Genomic DNA, 22,608 nt, shown 5'->3' with positions numbered 1-22,608 from the left:
CGAGGAGGCGCCGGCACATTTCAGTCGTCGTGTGCGTCGATTCCTCGACCGACGGTTCCCAGAAACGTGGGTTGGGAAAGGTGGTCATTTACCATGGCCTGCTCAATCCCCAGATATGTACCCTCTGGACTTTTTTTGTGTGGGGAGAGGTTGTTCACTCAACTACTGTTGCATCAGAAGAGGATCTGTTGTCCGGATAGTAGCAGCAGCAGGAACAATTCAGGATACTCCTGGGGTTTTTGCCCGTGTCAGACAGAACATTACCTGACGGTGTAACCTTTGTTTACGTGTCAATAGAGGCATTTTTGAAAATCTACTCCAATTGAAATTGGATTCTGTTAATGTGTTGCCTCTTGGTCATAAAAAAAATTGGAAAAGTATTTGTTTGTTTAATTAATTTGCCACCAGAGAAATCTTCCTCTATCGATTTAAATACTCCTCATAGGAAAAAAATGACATTAGGGGAAAATATTTGTTCTGATGTCCCCTACAACGGCCCAGAGTTTGTCGGTTTAAATACTTTTCACCCTGTATAATGTCCTAGCTCGAGGACAATTTTATAGAACTACAGAACGTGGATAGGCTGAAACTTTATATGTTGGATAGCAAATTCCACGGATGGTCAAAACACATGCACGCAGGACAGACAAAATACCAACAGCTAGAAGCAGGTTAAAAATATGGGGGGGGGGGGGGGAGGTGAATAACCCATTTTTCGATTACTTGGGGTTGGTGATAGTATTTGATGACTACGCTTGGTCAAGCGTGTCAAGTTACTATATTCTATTCTGTTCTATTCTAAGCGCTATTGACCAGAAAAGGGTCAAATTAGTATGTCAGGCTCAATATAGTTGCGTGAAAGGACGTACAACGTCGCCTTCATGGCCCTTAATATCTAATGACCGAGAGAGATCATTTTGAATAGTGCTGTCGGATATGTGCCAAAATAGTATAAAAAGAACCTAAAGCTAAACTAGTTTCTTAAAATCAGGTACTTGAGGTACTGAACCATCAAGTGAGGTCTATGAACGCGTATAGCGTGGAACAGACAAACTACCTTTTTGTTCTAATAGCTGTTGACGTCAAAGGTCAAATAATGTAACGGGCTTAATATACATGCGTGAAAGGACGTACAACGTCGCTTTCGTAGCCCTTATTATCTATTGACCGATAAGTACAGCTGTTGACATGGTACACACGTACCGTTTATTTTACATTTTATGCGAGTCTTTTGCCCTTTTGGGCGTTCTGTATTAATGTTGGACCATGCCTCTTTAGGCAGTTTGTAGTTTTAGTGTGTTCCGAAGATGGCGTGGTTATCCGCGCCGAAACCTAGGTCAACATCCGGTTCCTATTTGCAATCGAGGCGGATTCTTTATAATCATTAAATTATTCACGATTGCTGACGCGCTACAATGTTGAAAGTTCTAATGGTCACATGTGTTTTTGATAGGCTGGCGTGAGGAGGGACGCCAAAACGACACGGGCCCGCCTCGGTACTTCAGGAGCCGTCCCGATCCCCTACCGAATTGCACAGAGGCTCAGTTGCGGTAACTCTGGCGCTCGGTGCACTCCCGACCCGATCGGCAGAACGACCGAACGATACAGAAAAAGGCTGCAGCCACCGTTGCTGCGGCAGGCCGGGAACACTGCTGACACGTCCAAGCCTGGCACTGCGCTGCTTCCAGGGCGTAGAGGGTCAGAAATGATGTCTGGCCACAAAACAGTGAGGTCGGGCAACTGTAAATACCAGCCATATTGGCTAAACAGGATCTGTCATCGTCTGTAGCCAGTTCTGAGAAGTACTGCACAACAGTCTTCGCCCCGATACGGGCTGTTCCATTTCATTTCAGACAGCAGGAAATCTTCCATTTTTTGTGGTGCTGCAATTTTCTCTCATCTAAACTAGACGTTAAGTTAATGCGTTTAGCGCTGTTTTTCTCCCAGTATTTCATTCGACCACGGCATAGCGGCCCGGAGAATTTTAATAACTGTGAAGACAGACTGCTGTGGAGGACACCTCGCCGCGCCACTCTGACTGATCCCTCACAAGGCTTACCTTGCTGAGCCTCTCGGAACTGCTCGTCGTAGAGCTTGTAGACGCGCGCGTGCGCCAGCATGATGGTCCTGGCCATGAGGTAGTCGGCGATGCCGGACGAGTTGGCGCCGGGCGCAAGGCCGTTCGCGGTCGCGTAGCCGATGGAGAAGATGTCCGGCTCGTTGAACGTCAGCCACAGCTTCACCTGCAAACACCAACCGAACTTGGGTTATCATTATTGATTCCTGTAACTACGAGACCGGCTCAATAAGAGCCTGTGTCAAGAATGTGCGTAGCACTTTTCAAATACGAGGTGCCCATTTCAAACCTCCCACGTTTCAAAGGTCCAAGTCAAAAAAGACACCATCGTCATCATCATCATTTAAGACTGGTTATGCCTTTCAGCGTTCTGTCTGGAGCATAGTCCCCCTCATAAAATTCCTCCATAATCCCCTATTCAGTGCTAACATTGGTGCCTCTTCTGATGTTAAGCCTATTACTTCAAAATCATTCTTAACCGAATCCAGGTACCTTCTCCTTGGTCTGCCCCGACTCCTCCTATCCTCTACTGCTGAACCCATGAGTCTCTTGGGTAACCTTGCTTCTCCCATGCGTGTAACATGACACCACCATCTGAGCCTGTTCGCCCTGACTGCTACATCTCTAGAGTTCATTCCCAGTTTTTCTTTGATTTCTTCATTGTGGACACCCTCCTGCCATTGTTCCCACCTACTAGTACCTGCAATCATCCTAGCTACTTTCATATCTGTAACCTCAACCTTATTGATAAGGTGAGCTGAATCCACCCAGCTTTCGCTCCCATACAACAAAGTTGGTCGAAAGATTGAACGGTGCACAGATAACTTAGTCTTGGTACTGACTTCCTTCTTGCAAAGAGAGTAGATCGTAGCTGAGCGCTCAATGCATTAGCTTTGCTACACCTCGCTTCCAGTTCTTTCACTATGTTGCCATCCTGTGAGAATATGCGTCCTAAGTACTTGAAACCGTCCACCTGTTCTAACTTTGTTCCCCCTATTTGCCACTCAATCCGTTTATATCTCTTTCCCACTGACATTACTTTTGTTTTGGAGATGCTAATCTTCATACCATAGTCCTTACATTTCTGATCTAGCTCTGAAATATTACTTTGCAAACTTTCAATCGAATCTGCCATCACAACTAAGTCATCCGCATATGCGAGACTGCTTATTTTGTGTTCACATATCTTAATATCACCCAACCAGTCTATTGTTTTCAACATCTGATCCATAAATAATATGAACAACAGTGGAGACAAGTTGCAGCCTTGTCTCACCCCTGAAACTACTCTGAACCATGAACTCAATTTACCGTCAACTCTAACTGCTGCCTGACTATCTATGTAAAGACCTTGAATTGCTTGCAAAAGTTTGCCTCCTATTCCATAATCTCGTAGAACAGACTATAACTTCCTTCTAGGAACCCGGTCATATGCCTTTTCTAGATCTATAAAGCATAGATACAACTCCCTGTTCCACTCGTAACACTTCTCCATTATTTGCCGTAAGCTAAAGATCTGGTCCTGACAACCTCTAAGAGGCCTAAAACCACACTGATTTTCATCCAATTAGCCCTCAACTAATACTTGCACTTTCCTTTCAACAATACCTGAGAAGATTTTTCCGACAACGCTGATCAAAGAGATACCTCTGTAGTTGTTACAATCTTTTCTGTTTCCATGTTTAAAGATTGGTGTGATTACTGCTTTCGTCCAGTCTGATGGAACCTGTCCCGACTCCCACGCCATTTCAATTATCCTGTGTATCCATTTAAGACCTGACATTCTACTGTATTTGATGAGTTCCGACTTAATTTCATGCACCCCAGCCGCTTAATTGCAATGCAATCTACTGACCATTTTCTCCACTTCCTCAAATATGATCCTATTTCCATCATCATTCCTATCTCATTGTACATCAAAATCTGTAACATTACTGATCGTATTTTCACTTACATTGAGCAACTCTTCAAAATATTCCCTCCATCTGCCCAGGGCATCAATAGGATTCACCAGCAGTTTTTCTGACCTGTCCAAAATACTTGTCATTTCCTTCTTACCTCCCTTTCGAAGAATGATAATTACACTCCAGAATGGTTTTCCAGCAGCTTGACCCAAAGTCTCCAACCTGTTTCCAAAGTCTTCCCAAGTTTTCTTCTTGGATGCTGCAAGTTTGTTTCTTTCTTCAAAATAACTTTCTCTGTCTACCTGAGTTCTAGTATGTAGCCATTTGTGATAAGCCTTCTTTTTCCTTTTACAGGCTGCCTTGACTGTGTCATTCCACCAAGCTGTTTGCTTCATCCCACCTTTACACACTACTGTTCCAAGACATTCTTTAGCTACTTCTAGTACTGTGTCCCTGTACCTTGTCCATTCCTTTTCCAATGACTGTGATTGACTTCCTTCAACTAACTAACTAACTAAAAACAAAAGTCACTAGACATGATAATTAAGTTGTAGCAGATGTTAGAGCATCTCAAAGAATTTATATTTCCGCGTCAGCCGTCAACTATTCTCGCCAGAATGCAGTATGATCGCACGAAAATGGCGACTCCATAACGGCGCCTGCAAGCAGAAGCGTGGCTTACAGAAACAGTACGCTAGCAGAGTAGTGATTAGGCTTTGATAGTTTCCGAGAAATGAACTGGTGGGTCCCTGCATCACATAGCTTGTCCAAAAAGAGGTACCAACAAGTGGCCTACTGAACACGAGACAAATTTTAGTCTCGGCAGTGATCTGAATAATGTAGAGGAAATGTTGTCTTCTCTAGAGGCCTAACGCCTTTCATCGTTGCCAAATTCTTCTCTCAATATCATACCTCCCATCTCTTCAAAATGTTCAAATGTGTGTGAAATCTTATAGGACTGCTAAGGTCATCAGTCCCTAAGCTTACACACTACTTAACCTAAATTACCCTAAGGACAAACACACACACACCCATACCCGAGGGAGAACTCGAATCTCCCATCTGTTTCTTGTTTTCCTATAGTGTTGCATTCAGATTTATATCTTTCATATAGCCCTTCTATATTCGTTCCACTTTTCAGCTTTACCTTCTATATGTAGTACTGGCTTGTCACTGAGCTTTTGATAATCATACAGTCTGCTGCTTCTCTCTCTCTCTCTCTCTCTCTCGCTCTTTTTTTTTTTTTTTAGAAAGATTGCTTTAATTTTCCTAGGTGACAATATGTTTTTCGTAGCGTCTATGTCCTAAAATTTGTCTTCTGACTATTTCTGCTTAGACATTTTACATTTTCCGTAAAGTTAACTCTTTAGACGTCTGTATTCCCTTTTGCCTGCTTCATTTGCTGGATTTCATATTCTTTCCTTTCTTCACTTACATTCATTATCTCCTTTGCTGTGCAAATACTTTTAATAGGCCTTACCTTTCCACCTATTTGATCTTATGCTGCCCCCACCATTCCATCTCTCAGAGATACCCATTGGTCTTCTATTGTATTCCTTTGCCCTGTTTGGTTTTGGTTTGCTTTTCTTAATCGTTGCCTAATGCTCCCTCTGGAATTCTCGACAACCTACGGCTCTTTTATATTATCCAGATCTCTTCTTCGTATTTTTTTATCTTTCTTCAATTTCTTCAGTTTTAATACGTAGTTCATAACCAAAGCATTAACGTCAGAGTCTGCATTTGCCCCTGTAATCGTTTTGTGGTTTAAAACTGGTTTTGAAATCTTTGCCTTATCAGTACATAATCTATCAGAAACTTTACTGTGAATCTTCCAAGTACACAATCTTCATTCATGATTCTTCGACGAAGTGTTAGCGTGCTACCAAGTTGCACGTGCAAGCTTTAACCTATTACTCGCAATTAACGATTTAGCATATTCCTTAGAAAGTTGTCAAATGCCTATCCAGTTTCTCTTACAGGTACCAAGCACGTGCCTTCCATCCATACCAAAGTTGCTCTGCAATTAGGTTACCTTATTAGTCCCTGAAGAGGTTTCCAGTAAATTCACCTATCCGTGTTCTGTACAGAAGGAGTGGAGGAAGCATCAACACGAAGTGCAGTAAAAATGGTGAGTGATACAGGCAGTCATGTACGAGGGGCGTTCAGTAAGTAATGCAACACATTTTTCTGAAAAGAGGTTGATTTTATTCAGGCTTTGAGTACATGGTATTATTCCCCACACTTTTGGTTACAAAACCCTGTTTCTCAACGTAATCTCCGTTCAATGCGACGGCCTTACGCCTTCTGTATGTCCGCGTGATACTTCTCTACTGGTGGACGTGGGAGCAACGTCTTGCTCCGGCCGCTGTGGACGACCTGTTCTAGGCACTTTAGTCCGGAACTACGCGGCTGCTACGGTCGCATGTTCGACTCCTGCCTCGGGCATGGTTGTGTCTGGTGTCCTTAGGTTAGTTAGATTTACGTAGTTCAAGTCTAGGGGATGGTTGAAATGGCTCTGTGCACTATGGGACTTAACTTCTGAGGTCATCAGTCCTCTAAGAACTTAGAACTACTGAAACCTAACTAACCTAAGGACATCACACACATCCATGCCCGAGGCAGGATTCGAACCTGCGACCGTAGCGGTCGTGCGGTTCCAGACTGAAGCGCCTAGAACCGCTCGGCCACACCGGCCGGCTGAATTCTAGGGGACTGATGACCTCAGATGTTAAGCCCCATAGTGCTTAGAGCCATTTTCTAACACCTTGCTGCATCAGTAACCTCGCCATCGTCCATGTACTGCTTCCCACGGAGTGTAAGTTACGACGCCAGGCTCCAGGGTGATTGAGGAAGAACAGTACAATAAAGTTTTCTGACCTCCTCTAGAGTGTACAGACGGTGTGGTGCCTTGCGTTGTCACGGAGAAGTAGAAGTTTCTTTGCGTTTTTGTGGTGACGAACACGCTGAAGTCGTTCTTCATTTTCCTGAGGGTAGCGCAATACACTTGAGAGTTGATCGTTGCGCCACGAAGGAGAACATCAAACAGAATAACCCCTTCACGGTCCCAGAAGACCGTCGCCATTACTTTGGGTGAGGGTGCGGCTATGAACTTTTCCTTCGGAGAAGAGATGGTATAGCGCCACAGATTGCCTTTTTGTTTCCCGTTCGAAGTGACGAACCTATTTTTGATCGCCCGTGACGATGTTCAACAAAATATTGTCACGATCAGCTTCGAACGCGGAAGCAACTCCGCACAGATGGTGCTTTTTTGTTCTTTATGGTTAGGCGTCGAGGAACCCAACGTACATATTCCTTTGAGTGCCCTAGCCGGTGCCAGAACTAGCAACGGAGGCCTCCAGTTGAGCAGCGAGGTGTTTGTTTGGGATCCGTCAGTCACCTCAAATGACTGTGTCCGCACGTTCCAACATTGTAGGAGTCACAGCTGTGTGCGGCCGACCGGCATGCTGGAGATCGGACGATTTTGCGCGAACTTATTGCGATGATGACAGACACTTCGACCAACGACTCACCGCGCTTTTGTTCCCTGCCAGGTTTCCACTGACATTCTTTAGCCCCTATGAATATAGACGATTCTCCGATTTTCATCCAAAAGAAACGCAATGACAGCTCTCTGTTTGGAACCCACGTCCGTTAGAGACGCCATTTTGAAGGCTATGTATACTGCCGCCACCAATCGGAACTTCTTCAAACTATTGGGACTGAAGCAAGAATATTCCACGATGTCCCAAAACAAATTCCGCATTTAAATGATAATTAATTGAAACACGCAGCTGCCGACAGGTGTTGTTGATATACCTCGATGGGGACAGCTGAAAATGTGTACCGGGACTCGAACCCGGGGTCGCCAGCTTACATGGCAGACGCTCTATCCATCTGAGCCACCCAGGACACAGATGAACAGCGTGACTGCAGGGACTTATCAGTTGCACGCCTCCCGCGAGACCCACATTCCCAACTGTCCACAATCTGTATACATAATGTACCTAGTAGACATTTGCCCTTCCACTCATGTTCAGAGGGATAGAGCGTCTGCCATGTAAGCGGGAGATCTTGGGTTCGAGTCACGGTCGGGGCACACATTTTCAGCTGTCCCCATCGAGGTATATCAACAACACCTGTCGGCAGCCGAGGGTTTCAATTAATTGTCATTTATTATAGAGAAGGAGCACGGTCGTCAATGGTATCTGTTCTTTCGAGAACAGTTACTATATTCATATATATATATATATATAATTCCAAATTTTGTCAATCGACAATGGCCACTAAAATAATTACGTGGCATTACCTACTGAACACCCCTCGTAGTTTGGTATACTTACAATAAGGCCATTTTCTACTTCCTAGCGTGACCTTCCTGCTACTATAAGTGAGGCTTAATTGTTTTGATACTTCTCTTACTATAAATAATATACTACAGAGAATTAGCAGCGATGGCCAGTACTTGATCGGTTCACGAGTGGCGAACTTAAATTCTAGACTAAATGACGGTCACCATTGTTTCCAGTGTTACTTGTTTCGGTAGGAAAGAGAAGCACTTACCCTGTCTCCGAAGTTCTCGAAGGCGATTCGAGCGTACTCGACGAAATAGTCGGCGAGGACGATGTTGGGCCAGCCGCCCAGCTTCTGCAGCTCTTGAGGGAGGTCCCAGTGATACAGCGTCATCTGCAACGAGGAGACACACACATGTAAAAGGAAAGGGAAGTTAACCACTAATACAGGACTGTCGAGGGGTGACATGACATTACAGCCTCTAACACTTGTCTCTAACGTGGTTACTTCCTGAGACAAGCCAACACAAATGTATCCAGAACGAGTAAGTACCCCAGCTGGCTATTAAACTTGTAACACTATGAAGCCAGCAAGCAACAAACGCCAACTTCGAATGACAAGTACTGCACACTTCGATATGCAAATGATTTGCAGTATTGCACAAACGCAGAAAGCAGGCAGTAGTAACGACATGGTGACAACTATTGAACATTAAGAAAAACCGTAAATTAGTTACAAACTACGGCGTGCACACACTTTATTCAACGTGTAAACCTCACTACAGATATTCGGATTTAGGTTATGATATGTTCGAAACGCCTGTTATCATTGGCGATGATGTGCCGCAGACGAATAGCGAAATTCTATATGACACGCTGAAACGTCGGAACATCGATGCTGTCGACGACCTCCTGAATGGCTGTTTTCAGCTCAGTAATGGTATTGGGTTTATTGCTGTACCCCTTGTTTTTTAATACAGCCCTACAAAAAGGAGTCGCATGTGTTCAGCTCCAGATAATACGAAGATCAATCGAGGCCTTGCCAGTAGCCTCTGGGCTCTGGACATCAAACACTCTCCTGCTTCGATGGGGTCGAGCTCCGTCTTGCAAGAAACACAATTTGTCGAAATCAGGGTCACTCTGGATAATGGGGATGAAATCATTTTCCAAAACCTTCACGTACCGTTCGGTAGTTACCGTGCCATCAAGAAATATTGAAGCGATTATTGCGTGAGTGCACATTGCACACCACACAATCACCCGTTGGGAGTGAGGAGACTTTTCGATTGCAAGATGCGGATTCTCAATCCCCTAAACTCGCCAATTTTTCTCATTGACGAACCCATCGAATTGAAAGTGGGCTTCGTCGCTCAACCACACCATACATGCATAGTAATTCCAATCATCGCCCGCGGCAAACGGTACAGTTTGAACGTCCTAAGGCCAACAATTCAGAAGTTATGACGATTTTATTTCATATAGTTCAATAATTGTCACCATGTACAGTCTACACTCCTGGAAATGGAAAAAAGAACACATTGACACCGGTGTGTCAGACCCACCATACTTGCTCCGGACACTGCGAGAGGGCTGTACAAGCAATGATCACACGCACGGCACAGCGGACACACCAGGAACCGCGGTGTTGGCCGTCGAATGGCGCTAGCTGCGCAGCATTTGTGCACCGCCGCCGTCAGTGTCAGCCAGTTTGCCGTGACATACGGAGCTCCATCGCAGTCTTTAACACTGGTAGTATGCCGCGACAGCGTGGACGTGAACCGTATGTGCAGTTGACGGACTTTGAGCGAGGGCGTATAGTGGGCATGCGGGAGGCCGGGTGGACGTACCGCCGAATTGCTCAACACGTGGGGCGTGAGGTCTCCACAGTACATCATTGTTGTCGCCAGTGGTCGGCGGAAGGTGCACGTGCCCGTCGACCTGGGACCGGACCGCAGCGACGCACGGATGCACGCCAAGACCGTAGGATCCTACGCAGTGCCGTAGGGGACCGTACCGCCACTTCCCAGCAAATTAGGGACACTGTTGCTCCTGGGGTATCGGCGAGGACCATTCGCAACCGTCTCCATGAAGCTGGGCTACGGTCCCGCACACCGTTAGGCCGTCTTCCGCTCACGCCCCAACATCGTGCAGCCCGCCTCCAGTGGTGTCGCGACAGGCGTGAATGGAGGGACGAAAGAAGACGTGTCGTCTTCAGCGATGAGAGTCGCTTCTGCCTTGGTGCCAATGATGATCGTATGCGTGTTTGGCGCCGTGCAGGTGAGCGCCACAATCAGGACTGCATACGACCGAGGCACACAGGGCCAACACCCAGCATCATGGTGTGGGGAGCGATCTCCTACACTGGCCGTACACCTCTGGTGATCGTCGAGGGGACACTGAATAGTGCACGGTACATCCAAACCGTCATCGAACCCATCGTTCTACCATTCCTAGACCGGCAAGGGAACTTGCTGTTCCAACAGGACAATGCACGTCTGCATGAATCCCGTGCCACCCAACATGCTCTAGAAGGTGTAAGTCAACTACCCTGGCCAGCAAGATCTCCGGATCTGTCCCCCATTGAGCATGTTTGGGACTGGATGAAGCGTCGTCTCACGCGGTCTGCACGTCCAACACGAACGCTGGTCCAACTGAGGCGCCAGGTGGAAATGGCATGGCAAGCCGTTCCACAGGACTACATCCAGCATCTCTACGATCGTCTCCATGGGAGAATAGCAGCCTGCATTGCTGCGAAAGGTGGGTATACACTGTACTAATGCCGACATTGTGCATGCTCTGTTGCCTGTGTCTATGTGCCTGTGGTTCTGTCAGTGTGATCATGTGATGTATCTGACCCCAGGAATGTGTCAATAAAGTTTCCCCTTCCTGGGACAATGAATTCACGGTGTTCTTATTTCAATTTCCAGGAGTGTATATGTAAAGAAAGATTGTACAACGTGTTTCTTATACAAAGATAGCATTTGACTGTTGTTTGTTTGTGAGAAGATCGGAGTATGACTCGTGTAAAAACGCAAAACCTCTGCCAGCGTATGTCAGAATCCACCAGTGATAGTGAAGTCGGTCAATGAGAGCCACTTCCATAAAATCTGACAGTTATGCCTTGACTTGTTGACAGCGACTAGTTTATATCCAGATTTTTTTCTCAATTTTGTCATTTCTCTGCTGCATAGCCTCCAGTAGTGGACTAACTAACAAACAATGACGAATTTCTTGTTTCGGAGCGCGACTCTAGCCCATGCGTCATTCGAGGTGAAAGAGGGGGGGATGGAAACTGTTACCACCTTCTGTACACGCACTCAGTGGAACTGTGTGGCTGACCAGTGTCTGTGATTCCACCTCAACCAGTCGAAAAGTTAGGCTGGTATTACGAGCCTATGACTCTAGGAAACCACTCGTAAACTCCCAGTGACACACACAACCACACACACACACACACACACACACACACACACACACACACACACAAGGTGAAGGAGGAAAACGGACCGCATACAAGGAAAGAAAAAAAAAAGACTCGTGCGCTCTGTCCTTTACTGAAGGCTGTGTTATAGGGAAACGACAAAACTGAGAAAAACAAGGCTTTGAACTAGTCGCTGTCTAGAATTCAAGGCACAACTTTCTCTCAGTTTTATGAAAGTGGGTCCCCTTCGGCTTGGCGGTTGCATCACTCTCACAGGCTTACCACCCCTAAATGGAGTGAGTGTGGAGAATGGCTGCACTAGCGGCTGGAAATTCTGAGTCCAGATCTGCCCTATACTCTGCCCTCTCCTACAAATATCTTCTTCAGTGTCCCTGAAGCAAGCAAACCCTTTAACGTCCACGCAATACGTGCAATCTGACTTTTCTCTCCAGAACAAAGCACGATTTGCCGGCATCATAATCTCACCAGCCAACTGCACCACACCTTCCAAGTTCTGACCAATAATAATTTTATAAATAAATTTGACAATTTCCTGGTCTCATGTATTTTGTCGTTGTCAACCAATAATAGTGTGACATGGAAAGGAAGCCAGAAAATCTCTCGCACTACATCACAGATTTCCAATCCCGGCCTATGAAAAACCTTGCATATATGCACATACAGTAAATCGCGCCTATTACCGATGTAATTAGTGTGAGCCAATAACAGACCCTCTTATTCAGGTCTGAACGAACGTTCTTGCACTGTACGGCAGCATCCAATGTCTGGTCTCCATCTTTTCATCCGACGTTCTTTTCTTATGTAGTCTTACATAATGCAGTTTTTGTGGAATGCCGTCTGCCCTCTCATATACTCCTGCTGTGCGGACATGAGACAATGCTACTTTGCTCTTTGCCTCCTCTATACCTGTGTAGATACAGCTTTCGGTGCTGAAGAAGGTGATGACTCTCTGGCCCTTCTAAGTCAGCTTCCGTGTCGCGAGCCAACTAAAAAACGCCCCCACCACTGCAGAAATAACGGATCTCTTCTTACTGTATTAAGAGGAAAGGAGAAGAAGAAGTAATTAACTGTTTAATCATTGGCAGTCGTGAACACTGCCTGCAGTTTTCATGCACCGTTAAATAATTGACTGTACTGTCAAACGGTACCTGAAAATTGCATTATAAAATAAGGCAAGATAGATTAAGATAGATTAAGTAGGCAAATAAATAAAGCTAGGATGTTTACATTTAAATAGAAGGGAGATCCGCTATAATCATAAAGATGTGAGAAGTTTAAACTGAATAACTATAAAACTATAGCGATAGCGTATATCCAAAGGGCAAGTTCAGAGCTCGCCCAAAATATTTGACTTAGCCACGTCAGACTTTTATTATGATTACTTACTTGTGTGCTGACTGCACAATTAAATTGAGAGCTTCATCGGCCATCAGCAAAGGAAGCAATGATTTATTCGATAACTTAAAGTGGTGCATTACTAGCCCAGCGGCCAGTCGGGAGAGCAGATTTGATCAGGTGTTCCCTTAGCCGTCCGCACCGCGGCTTTATACACTCCTGGAAATGGAAAAAAGAACACATTGACACCGGTGTGTCAAACCCACCATACTTGCTCCGGACACTGCGAGAGGGCTGTACAAGCAATGATGACACGCACGGCACAGCGGACACACCAGGAACCACGGTGTTGGCCGTCGAATGGCGCTAGCTGCGCAGCATTTGTGCACCGCCGCCGTCAGTGTCAGCCAGTTTGCCGTGGCATACGGAGCTCCATCGCAGTCTTTAACACTGGTAGCATGCCGCGACAGCGTGGACGTGAACCGTATGTGCAGTTGACGGACTTTGAGCGAGGGCGTATAGTGGGCATGCGGGAGGCCGGGTGGACGTACCGCCGAATTGCTCAACACGTGGGGCGTGAGGTCTCCACAGTACATCGATGTTGTCGCCAGTGGTCGGCGGAAGGTGCACGTGCCCGTCGACCTGGGACCGGACCGCAGCGACGCACGGATGCACGCCAAGACCGTAGGATCCTACGCAGTGCCGTAGGGGACCGCACCGCCACTTCCCAGCAAATTAGGGACACTGTTGCTCCTGGGGTATCGGCGAGGACCATTCGCAACCGTCTCCATGAAGCTGGGCTACGGTCCCGCACACCGTTAGGCCGTCTTCCGCTCACGCCCCAACATCGTGCAGCCCGCCTCCAGTGGTGTCGCGACAGGCGTGAATGGAGGGACGAAAGAAGACGTGTCGTCTTCAGCGATGAGAGTCGCTTCTGCCTTGGTGCCAATGATGATCGTATGCGTGTTTGGCGCCGTGCAGGTGAGCGCCACAATCAGGACTGCATACGACCGAGGCACACAGGGCCAACACCCGGCATCATGGTGTGGGGAGCGATCTCCTACACTGGCCGTACACCTCTGGTGATCGTCGAGGGGACACTGAATAGTGCACGGTACATCCAAACCGTCATCGAACCCATCGTTCTAGACCGGCAAGGGAACTTGCTGTTCCAACAGGACAATGCACGTCCGCATGTATCCCGTGCCACCCAACGTGATCTAGAAGGTGTAAGTCAACTACCCTGGCCAGCAAGATCTCCGGATCTGTCCCCCATTGAGCATGTTTGGGACTGGATGAAGCGTCGTCTCACGCGGTCTGCACGTCCAACACGAACGCTGGTCCAACTGAGGCGCCAGGTGGAAATGGCATGGCAAGCCGTTCCACAGGACTACATCCAGCATCTCTACGATCGTCTCCATGGGAGAATAGCAGCCTGCATTACTGCGAAAGGTGGATATACACTGTACTAGTGCCGAAATTGTGCATGTTCTGTTGCCTGTGTCTATGTGCCTGTGGTTCTGTCAGTGTGATCATGTGATGTATCTGACCCCAGGAATGTGTCAATAAAGTTTCCCCTTCCTGGGACAATGAATTCACGGTGTTCTTATTTCAATTTCCAGGAGTGTATGTAAGAAAGCTGCGCGAGAAAAGGAAGGCCCCAGTTCTCTCCAGACGCTGATTAGCTCAACACCTGTGCCAGGAGTCGCGTCGTGTCGGTATCGTTGATATAAACAGCCTCGGATGGAGTAATAAGTTACTCGGGATAAGCGTAACCATGAAATCGTTTTCGAGTGAAGTGTTAATGATCTATCTTTAGTTTGCGTATGTCGTATTTTCACGTGCCGCTGCAGGACAGACATTCTACCAGTATTAGCGTGGCGTTTGATGAACATTATCATCAAATTATGACGAGCATTCACTTAAACATTTAATTTGAACAGTTTAGTTGCATCAGCGCATTAGACTCTGAACTGCTCTGGCAGTTGGATTGTGTGGATTCTTTTTGGTCTGTGACTTTCAGAATATAATGAACATTTTAGAGAGAATGGGTTTTGATTATGAATCCCAGACAATCTCCTAATTCCTCAGAGCAAGAAGCTGTAGCTATAAATGTATTTCTCAGATGAAGTGGGCACTAGGAATTCTAATTACAGGCTTCACGTTTTGCTAATCACTTTCTGGTTGCCAATATTGTAGTTAGAGAGCCAGTGTTGAGAATGGCAAACAACAGCATTAAATAAATAATAGGAACATTAACAATTATTCCACCCGCTGCCCCACAGACTTGCACTAGAATCCCGCAACAAACACCACTGACATTCTAATTTACCCTACTCTTAGCTTGTTAAGGTCAGTAGGTTTTGTTTCGTTTTAAAAAAGTGTAACTTTGCACACAAAATACACATTCTAAGTATTATTACTGTCTGTTGAATGGTTGACTATTCATTCTGCCAAATCTCACAATCCATTCTGTGAAAACCATACATCAATAGCACTTTCCATTTCCATAATATTTGCGGTGCAATTTTTAGGTGAGTCACTCTGTACAGTTCATAATCGATGTTTTACTTCAAACATGTCTTAGACACAGATATAATCAGACATAATCTTAATAAACCACAGCTCTGCCATAACCAAAACATTACTTTCCTTTTGTCAGTCCTCTAACTCCTCATCTCTGAATCCTGTCTTCCTAAACACACACACACACACACACACACACACACACACACACACACACACACAAACAGACACAATATATGCGCACTCACGAACACACTACCAATGTATCTTAGCAATAATAAGTAAAATGTTGTTTGTATGTAAACTAGCTTTTACCCACAGCTATGCCTGCACACATGTAGGTATGTGACATTTATTGTGGACACCTCTTTCCCCTTTCCCTGCCCACCTCCTTCCCCTGTCTCTGTCTCTCTCATCCCCCCCCCCCTCTCACCATCCATGTCCTCGCCCCTTCACTATGCTCAGCTGTGCCCATCCAACCTTTGGAACACATTCCAGTACTACTGGCATAATATGCGTCACCTCCATCCCCATCCCCATGGGAGCTAGGTGGTTCTTATCCCAACAGCGCTTCTTCCTAGACAATAAATGTTATGTATGAGATGTTTGGTATCAATCGATCCAGTGGTGTAGGAGAAGATGGGGAACATATAAACATATATACATCCATTTATACGATTATGCCAATTTTTTGCAACAAAATGATTAATTGTAATGTTTCTAACATGTCTTCTTGTTTACTTAAATGTGTGCAAAGAATAAAGTTATGTGAACCTTGACAGAAGAGTATCTGTGACCAGCGAAGATAGTTACTTTTACATTTCTACTTACGTAATCAACCAAAGATCTCCATGAAACTTTGAGACTCACTCTGAAACAGTGTTTTGTTTTACGCTCTTTGCACGTATTATATTCTAGATGCTATCTCTGCTCTCGTCATTGTTTACAAAGTGTGATGGTGTATGTGATGTAACGTTACAGAAAAAGGAGTTCATGACCACTGGAGCTATTTTTTTTATTTTTTCCCCCCCACAAAACTGTGAGCGTTTACTGAAATGGTGTTTAGCTTTTCTCTATTAGAAAGTGCCACAGGTTACTCCAAAGGTATAACACAACGCGAACATGCCACACTAACCCACATAAATCCACCTGAAGATGTACATGTAAACGTCTGACGCAAAGTAGAAAGTAACTGGTAACAGCAAACTCTTAGTTTTCTCGACAATAGTTTTTGGAGAGGTGATATCGCCTCTCAGAAGGAGGAAGACGAGCAGCTGGCCGCGATCAGAGCTGGGCGCGCACTCACTCACCATGGGCTGGATGCCGTTGGCCAGCAGCTCGTCGATGACGTCGTTGTAGTGGTCGATGCCCGCCTGGTTGATGTTGTCTGTGTCTCCAGTGGGCAGGATGCGCGGCCAGCTCAGCGAGAAGCGGTACACGTTCGCCTGAAAGTCAACAGCTGTCACTACAGAAGTCTCCACGCACTGCAGACGAGTTTACTGCAACGAAGTTATGTCTGCCCGTCCAATGAGAAGCGCATTCGATTGCTCAGTTTCTTTTGGAGATTACGAATCAGGCACTGTAAGTTCGTCAATACTCTGAACGGTAAGGTGCGTGCGATACAAATAGAAATGCCGTTTTGTCCTTACATGTAACATCAGTATGAAAATTAATAAGGCACTGTGAGCAATATTCTTACTGTGTCAACAATCATAGTAACTTAGCATATCATTTTGGGAATTTTTCCATATCAAAACAATGCTTACCACTGAAATGAACGTGATACCGTCATCATAATCATCATCAACAACATCAACATCGTCATCATCACCATCTGCCATTTGACACCTACTGCTTTTCTAAGTACCACAATCTTCTTCCATACTATTTTTACTCTTCTGTTTATTCTCTTCGCGTCCATCCAGTCACAGTCTTCAACTACAGTAGATGTAAAGACCAATCTTTTGTTCAACGACTTCGCTGTTAATTTATACGAGTTCCTTTTTTATGCTGGTTATACAGTTTTTTTAGTTTAATTGTAACTGATATTTCAAAATTATTTTCAAACCTGCTCTACTTAGCTTTTCCGTTATTGTTGTTTGCCTGCGCTAGAAGTATTCAGAATAGTGCCACTATAAAAAAGAAAGATGATTGTTGACAGTCAATAGCTACTCAATAAAAAAACTCATATTAATAAATTTCATGTTATGAGAATGAATGAGTTACGCTCTCCTCCACTCAAGCTTAGCATAACACAGAAAGAAGAAAGGTATTCAGTTCTATAAATCTTACCTAGTGGAGGATATGACAGATAATAAAATTAACTTTAAACATAAACTGAAAACATACATTTACAAAAAAAAAATCGCAACATCAAGAAGGTGTTTTCTACATCTGAACGATCATGTGTATTCCATTTTCACGTCACTCGCTTAAGAGTAGTACTGGTAGAGCCGCTATACGGATGCAAATCAGATTTTGTTCAAATATACGCTATAACAGTCATGAGTGTTAGTTACCTTTGAGATTGGACGTGGTGACTTGATGTTAGTCAAGAATACCTTTAAGGCGACAAAGACGTCATTATCAACACCTCACTGAGTATGAACTAGGTCGTGTAATATGGTTACGAGAAGCTGGATGTTCCCTGTATGATACTGCAGAAAGTCTTGGCAGGAATGTAGCCACTTTACATGATTTCTGGTAGCGGGGTTCAAGAATATGTACGGCCGCAAGAAGGGCTGGCTCCGGACGGCCACGTGACACTGTCGAGAGGGAAGATTACAGTGTTCGGCGTGTGGCTCTCGCACATCGTACTGCAAGTGTAGCACCAGTTGGCACCACAATGAACGACAAACTGTTACCAATCGTTTAATTCAAAGACAGCTCCGAGACAGTCGCCTCGTAGTGTCATTCTACTGACTCCAAACCGCCGCCATTTGTTACTTCAGTCGTGTCATGCGAGAGCTCATTGGAAGGCGGACTGGAGGTTTGTTGTGTTTTATGATTAAAGCTGGTTCTGCCTCGGTGCCTGTGTTGATTATAAGGCCATTTGAGAGTCTGCGACCAGCCTCTCTGCTTGTTAGACACCCTGGACTTTCAAATGGAGTTATGGTCTGGGGTGCGATTTCGTACGACAGCGGGAGCCCTCACGTGGTTATCCCACGCACCCTGACTTCAAATTTTTACGTCAGTCTGGTGATTCGATCTATTGGGCTCTCATCCATGAACAAAATTCCAGGAAGTATTTTCCAATAGGATGACACTCGCCCATGTAGCTCTGTTGTAGCCCAGTATGCCAATATTTATTTGGACTGCTCGATCACCAGATCTGTCTCCAATCGAGCACATATGGGGCATGATCGGACGACAACGCCAGCGTCTTTCACAAACAGCATTAACCGTCCCTGTACTGATTGAGAAAGTGTTACAGCCGTGGGACTGCATTCCACAAATAGACATCCTGCTCGTGTACAACACAAGCATACACGTTTGTATTCATGCATTCAACATTCTGGGGGTTACACCGGTTATTAATGTACCAGCATTTCACATTTACATTGGCTTTTCTTGCGGTTACATAAACCTGTCTTGCAGCAATGTTGATCACTTGAATATGTTACCTAGACAAATGTATTCTCGAAATCCCATTACTCTACATTAACTGCTTTTGGTGTTCCATTTTTCTTCCACCAATGTATGTTCGACAACTTATTCTGCTCCACAGAAGAATAATGGATTGTGTAAGAATTCGGCGTGTGGGACAGAAAGAAATAGGGAGGGAGGAAGAGAAGGAGAGGAAGAGAGATTGAAAACATTTAAATATAAATCCCAGTAAAAAAAAGAGCTTAAGACATTCACGTATGTGGTCAAAATTATGCCAATGTGGCACTGAGAAAGTGTACTATCAGTATAAAACTGACTATTTTGAAGTCTCGTTCATGTTCTACATTAATGACGTTATAGAAAAATTTAAACATAGCCTCAGGTTTTTCTCAGATGATGCAGTTATCTGTAATGAAATACCATCTGAGAAAAAGCCTGCAGAGATACTAAGTAAGGCCTCGATAAGAATTCACAGTGGTACAAAGACTGCCAATTTACTTTAAACGTTCTGAAATGTAAAATTGTGGTTCTCACCAAAGTCGAAAAAGTAGTATCCTACTATAGCAAAGTAGCACAATTGGAACCAGTCAAACAAATTCCTGAATGTGAAAATTTGCACGGATATGAAATAGAACTGTCACTTAGGTTGAATAGTACGAGGTAATGCAACACTTTCTTTTTCTCGGCCAATTTCGGTGGAAAACATGCGAAATTTGTTGTGGGGCATCGTGAAGTATTTGCGCTTCGGCCCTTATAGATTCGTGAAGTTTCGGTAGATGACGGTGCTGTGTGTATACTTCAAAATGGCGTGCGTAACGGAGGTGCGTTACAAGACTGAGCTGTTGGAAGTAGGCTGTTTAGGTTTTTATGTTGGTAACGCCACGTAGCGCTCTGTATGAAAATCACTGGCTGTGTTGTGTGAAGTCTGTGGCTGGTTTGCATTGTTGGAATTTGCTACTGTAGTGTTGGGCAGTTTGCTGTTAACAGCGCGTAGCTTTGCACAGTTGGGGGTGAGCCGTCAGCAGTGGTGGATGTGGGGAGAGAGATGGCGGAATTTTGAGAGCGGATGATCTGGACGTGTGTCCATCAGAGACAGTAAATTTGTAAGACTGGATGTCACGAACTGATATATATATATAATGACTTTTGAACACTATTAAGGTAAATACATTGTTTGTTCTCTATCAAAATCTTTCATTTGCTAACTATGCCTATCAGATCAGTAGTTAGTGCCTTCAGTAGTTAGAATCTTTTATTTGGCTGGCAGTATTGGCGCTCGCTGTATTGCAATAGTTCGAGTAACAAAGTTTTTTGTAAGGTAAGTGATTCATGAAAGGTATAGGTTATTGTTAGTCAAGGCCATTCTTTTCTAGGGATTATTAAAAGTCAGATTGCGTTGCGCTAAAAATATTGTATGTCAGTTTAGTGACGATCATAATAAGTAAAGAGAGTAATGTCTGAGTACGTTCAGTTTTGTTCAGCTGTTTGAAAACCAAATAATGTAAGAGGTTTATCAGCACAGTAATTCATTAATTTTTCTAAGGGGACGTTTCACTATCACTGAATTTCTTTTGGCGGCAAACCGGAACATCGCAGACATTCATAGGAACTTGCAGAACGTCTACGGTGGCCTGGAAGTCACCAAAAGTACTCTGAGTCGTTGGACGAAGCGTCTGTCATCATCGCAATACCGTAACGCGAACTTGTCAGATCTCCCGCCGTCCGGCCAGCCGCTCACAGCTGTGACTCTTGGAGCGTTGCAAAGTGTGAACGCTCTCATTCCAGGTGATCGACGGATCACAATCAAACACCTCGCCGCTCAACTGAAGGTCCCTGTTGGTAGCGCTGAGACGTTCGTCCACCAGATGAGGTGTTCGAATATGTGTGTCCGCTGGTTTCCTCGTCGCCTCAAGAAAAACCACAAAGAGCAACTGAGGACCATCCGTTTGGCCCAATGTAGGAGACACTTCTCCGGAAGCAGTCGTGGATGATAGGGAGCTTATTGATGCAGCAAAGCATTGGCTACGACGTCGCCAGTAGGGTGGTGCCAGTCAGGTCCTCCCAGTGAGGTGCCGAAGGGTCGTCGCATTGAACGGAGAATGTGTTAATAACAGGGTTTTGTAGCCAAAAGAGTGGCATATAGTGTGCTATATTGAAAACCTGAATAAAACCAACTTGCTTTCAGAAAAAAATGTGTTGCGTTTCTTCCTGAACGCTCCTCGTAGATTTCAGAATGAGATTTTCACTCTGTAGCGAAGTGTGCGCTATGAAACTTCCTGGCAGATTAAAACTGTATGCCGGACAGAGGCTCGAACTCGGGACCTTTGCCTTTCGCGGGCAAGTGCTCTAACCAACTCTTTATTATTATTTTTTTTAAATCTCATTTTGTTCCCTTTTGTTCGTTGCATCTGCTCGGGGCGGACGTCGTAAGACATCCGTCTAAGTTCGTTGTTGATCGATTAGCTCAGTTTTTTTTATTACAGAGGGCTACTAACCCTCTGACCGAGCACGCTGAGCTACCATGCCGGCAAGAGAAAATCCCTGACCCCGCCGGGAATCGAACCCGGGAACCCGGGCGTGTGAAGCGAGAACGCTACCGCACGACCACCAGATGTGGGCCAATCAACTGCGTTACCCAAGAACGTCTCACGCCTCGTCCTCACAGCCTTACTTCCGCCAGTAGCTCGTCTCCTACCTTCCAAACTTTACAGAAACTCTCCTGCGAACCATGCAGGCCTAGCACTCCTGAAAGAAAGGATACTGCGGAGACATGGCTCAGCCTTTCATTCAAGAGTATTAGTCCTGCATGGTTCGCAGGAGAGCTTCTGTAAAGTTTGGGATGTAGGAGACGAGGTACTGGCAGAAGTAAGGTTGTGAGGAGGGGGCGTGAGTTATGTTTGGGTAGCTCAGTTTTTTAGAGCACTTGCCCGCGAAAGGCAAAGGTCTCGAGATCGAGTCTCGGTCCGACACACAGTTTTAATATGCCAGGAAGTTTTCCTCGTAGATTTTGATTTTTATGGTTTATTACACTGTGATCTGTTATAGTCTTCGTTTCATTATATATTTCTTACAGCTCGCACTTTATGCTATTTTTATTCTTTAAATATCATCTTTTTTTAAGAAGAAAAAATAAGGGATCCCTCTTACCACTGCTGGCCACAATTTGCATCTGTTTAAAGAATAACCTTGGCCATTTGTTTTAGTCTATAACACACCGTCTTGGGAAGCAATCATCACGACTGCACTGCCTTTATTTTAGGGTTACACCCTACTCCACGCGTTTCCTATGACAGAGAAAAAATATTTGCTAAACATTTCTTGCTTAGTTATGTATTCTGATTTGTTAATCATGAGATGGCTTGATGATAGTAATTGGTACTGAAACAGGTAGCCAGTTGGCAAAAAAAAAAAAAAAAAAAAAAAAAAAAA

The 22,608-nt window shown here is 44.9% G+C and overlaps 1 protein-coding gene across 1 annotated transcript in view; it reads right to left on the bottom strand.

The window, feature by feature from the left end:
- LOC126281719 (myrosinase 1-like) overlaps window positions 1-22,608 on the bottom strand; it is a 98,578-nt gene that overhangs the window by 49,930 nt on the left and 26,040 nt on the right. Inside the window, exons 3-5 of the mRNA XM_049980894.1 lie at window positions 16,884-17,018; window positions 8,542-8,664; window positions 2,060-2,243 (exon numbers count right to left, since the gene is read on the bottom strand). Of these exons, the coding sequence (XP_049836851.1) occupies window positions 2,060-2,243; window positions 8,542-8,664; window positions 16,884-17,018 (442 nt within the window). The remainder of the gene's footprint in view (window positions 1-2,059; window positions 2,244-8,541; window positions 8,665-16,883; window positions 17,019-22,608) is intronic.

This window comes from Schistocerca gregaria, chromosome 7, assembly GCF_023897955.1.
Source record: "Schistocerca gregaria isolate iqSchGreg1 chromosome 7, iqSchGreg1.2, whole genome shotgun sequence".
NCBI classification, from domain to species: domain Eukaryota; kingdom Metazoa; phylum Arthropoda; class Insecta; order Orthoptera; family Acrididae; genus Schistocerca; species Schistocerca gregaria.
The sequence above is the reverse complement of the archived record's forward strand: the minus strand, read 5'-3'. Positions and strand labels throughout refer to the sequence as shown.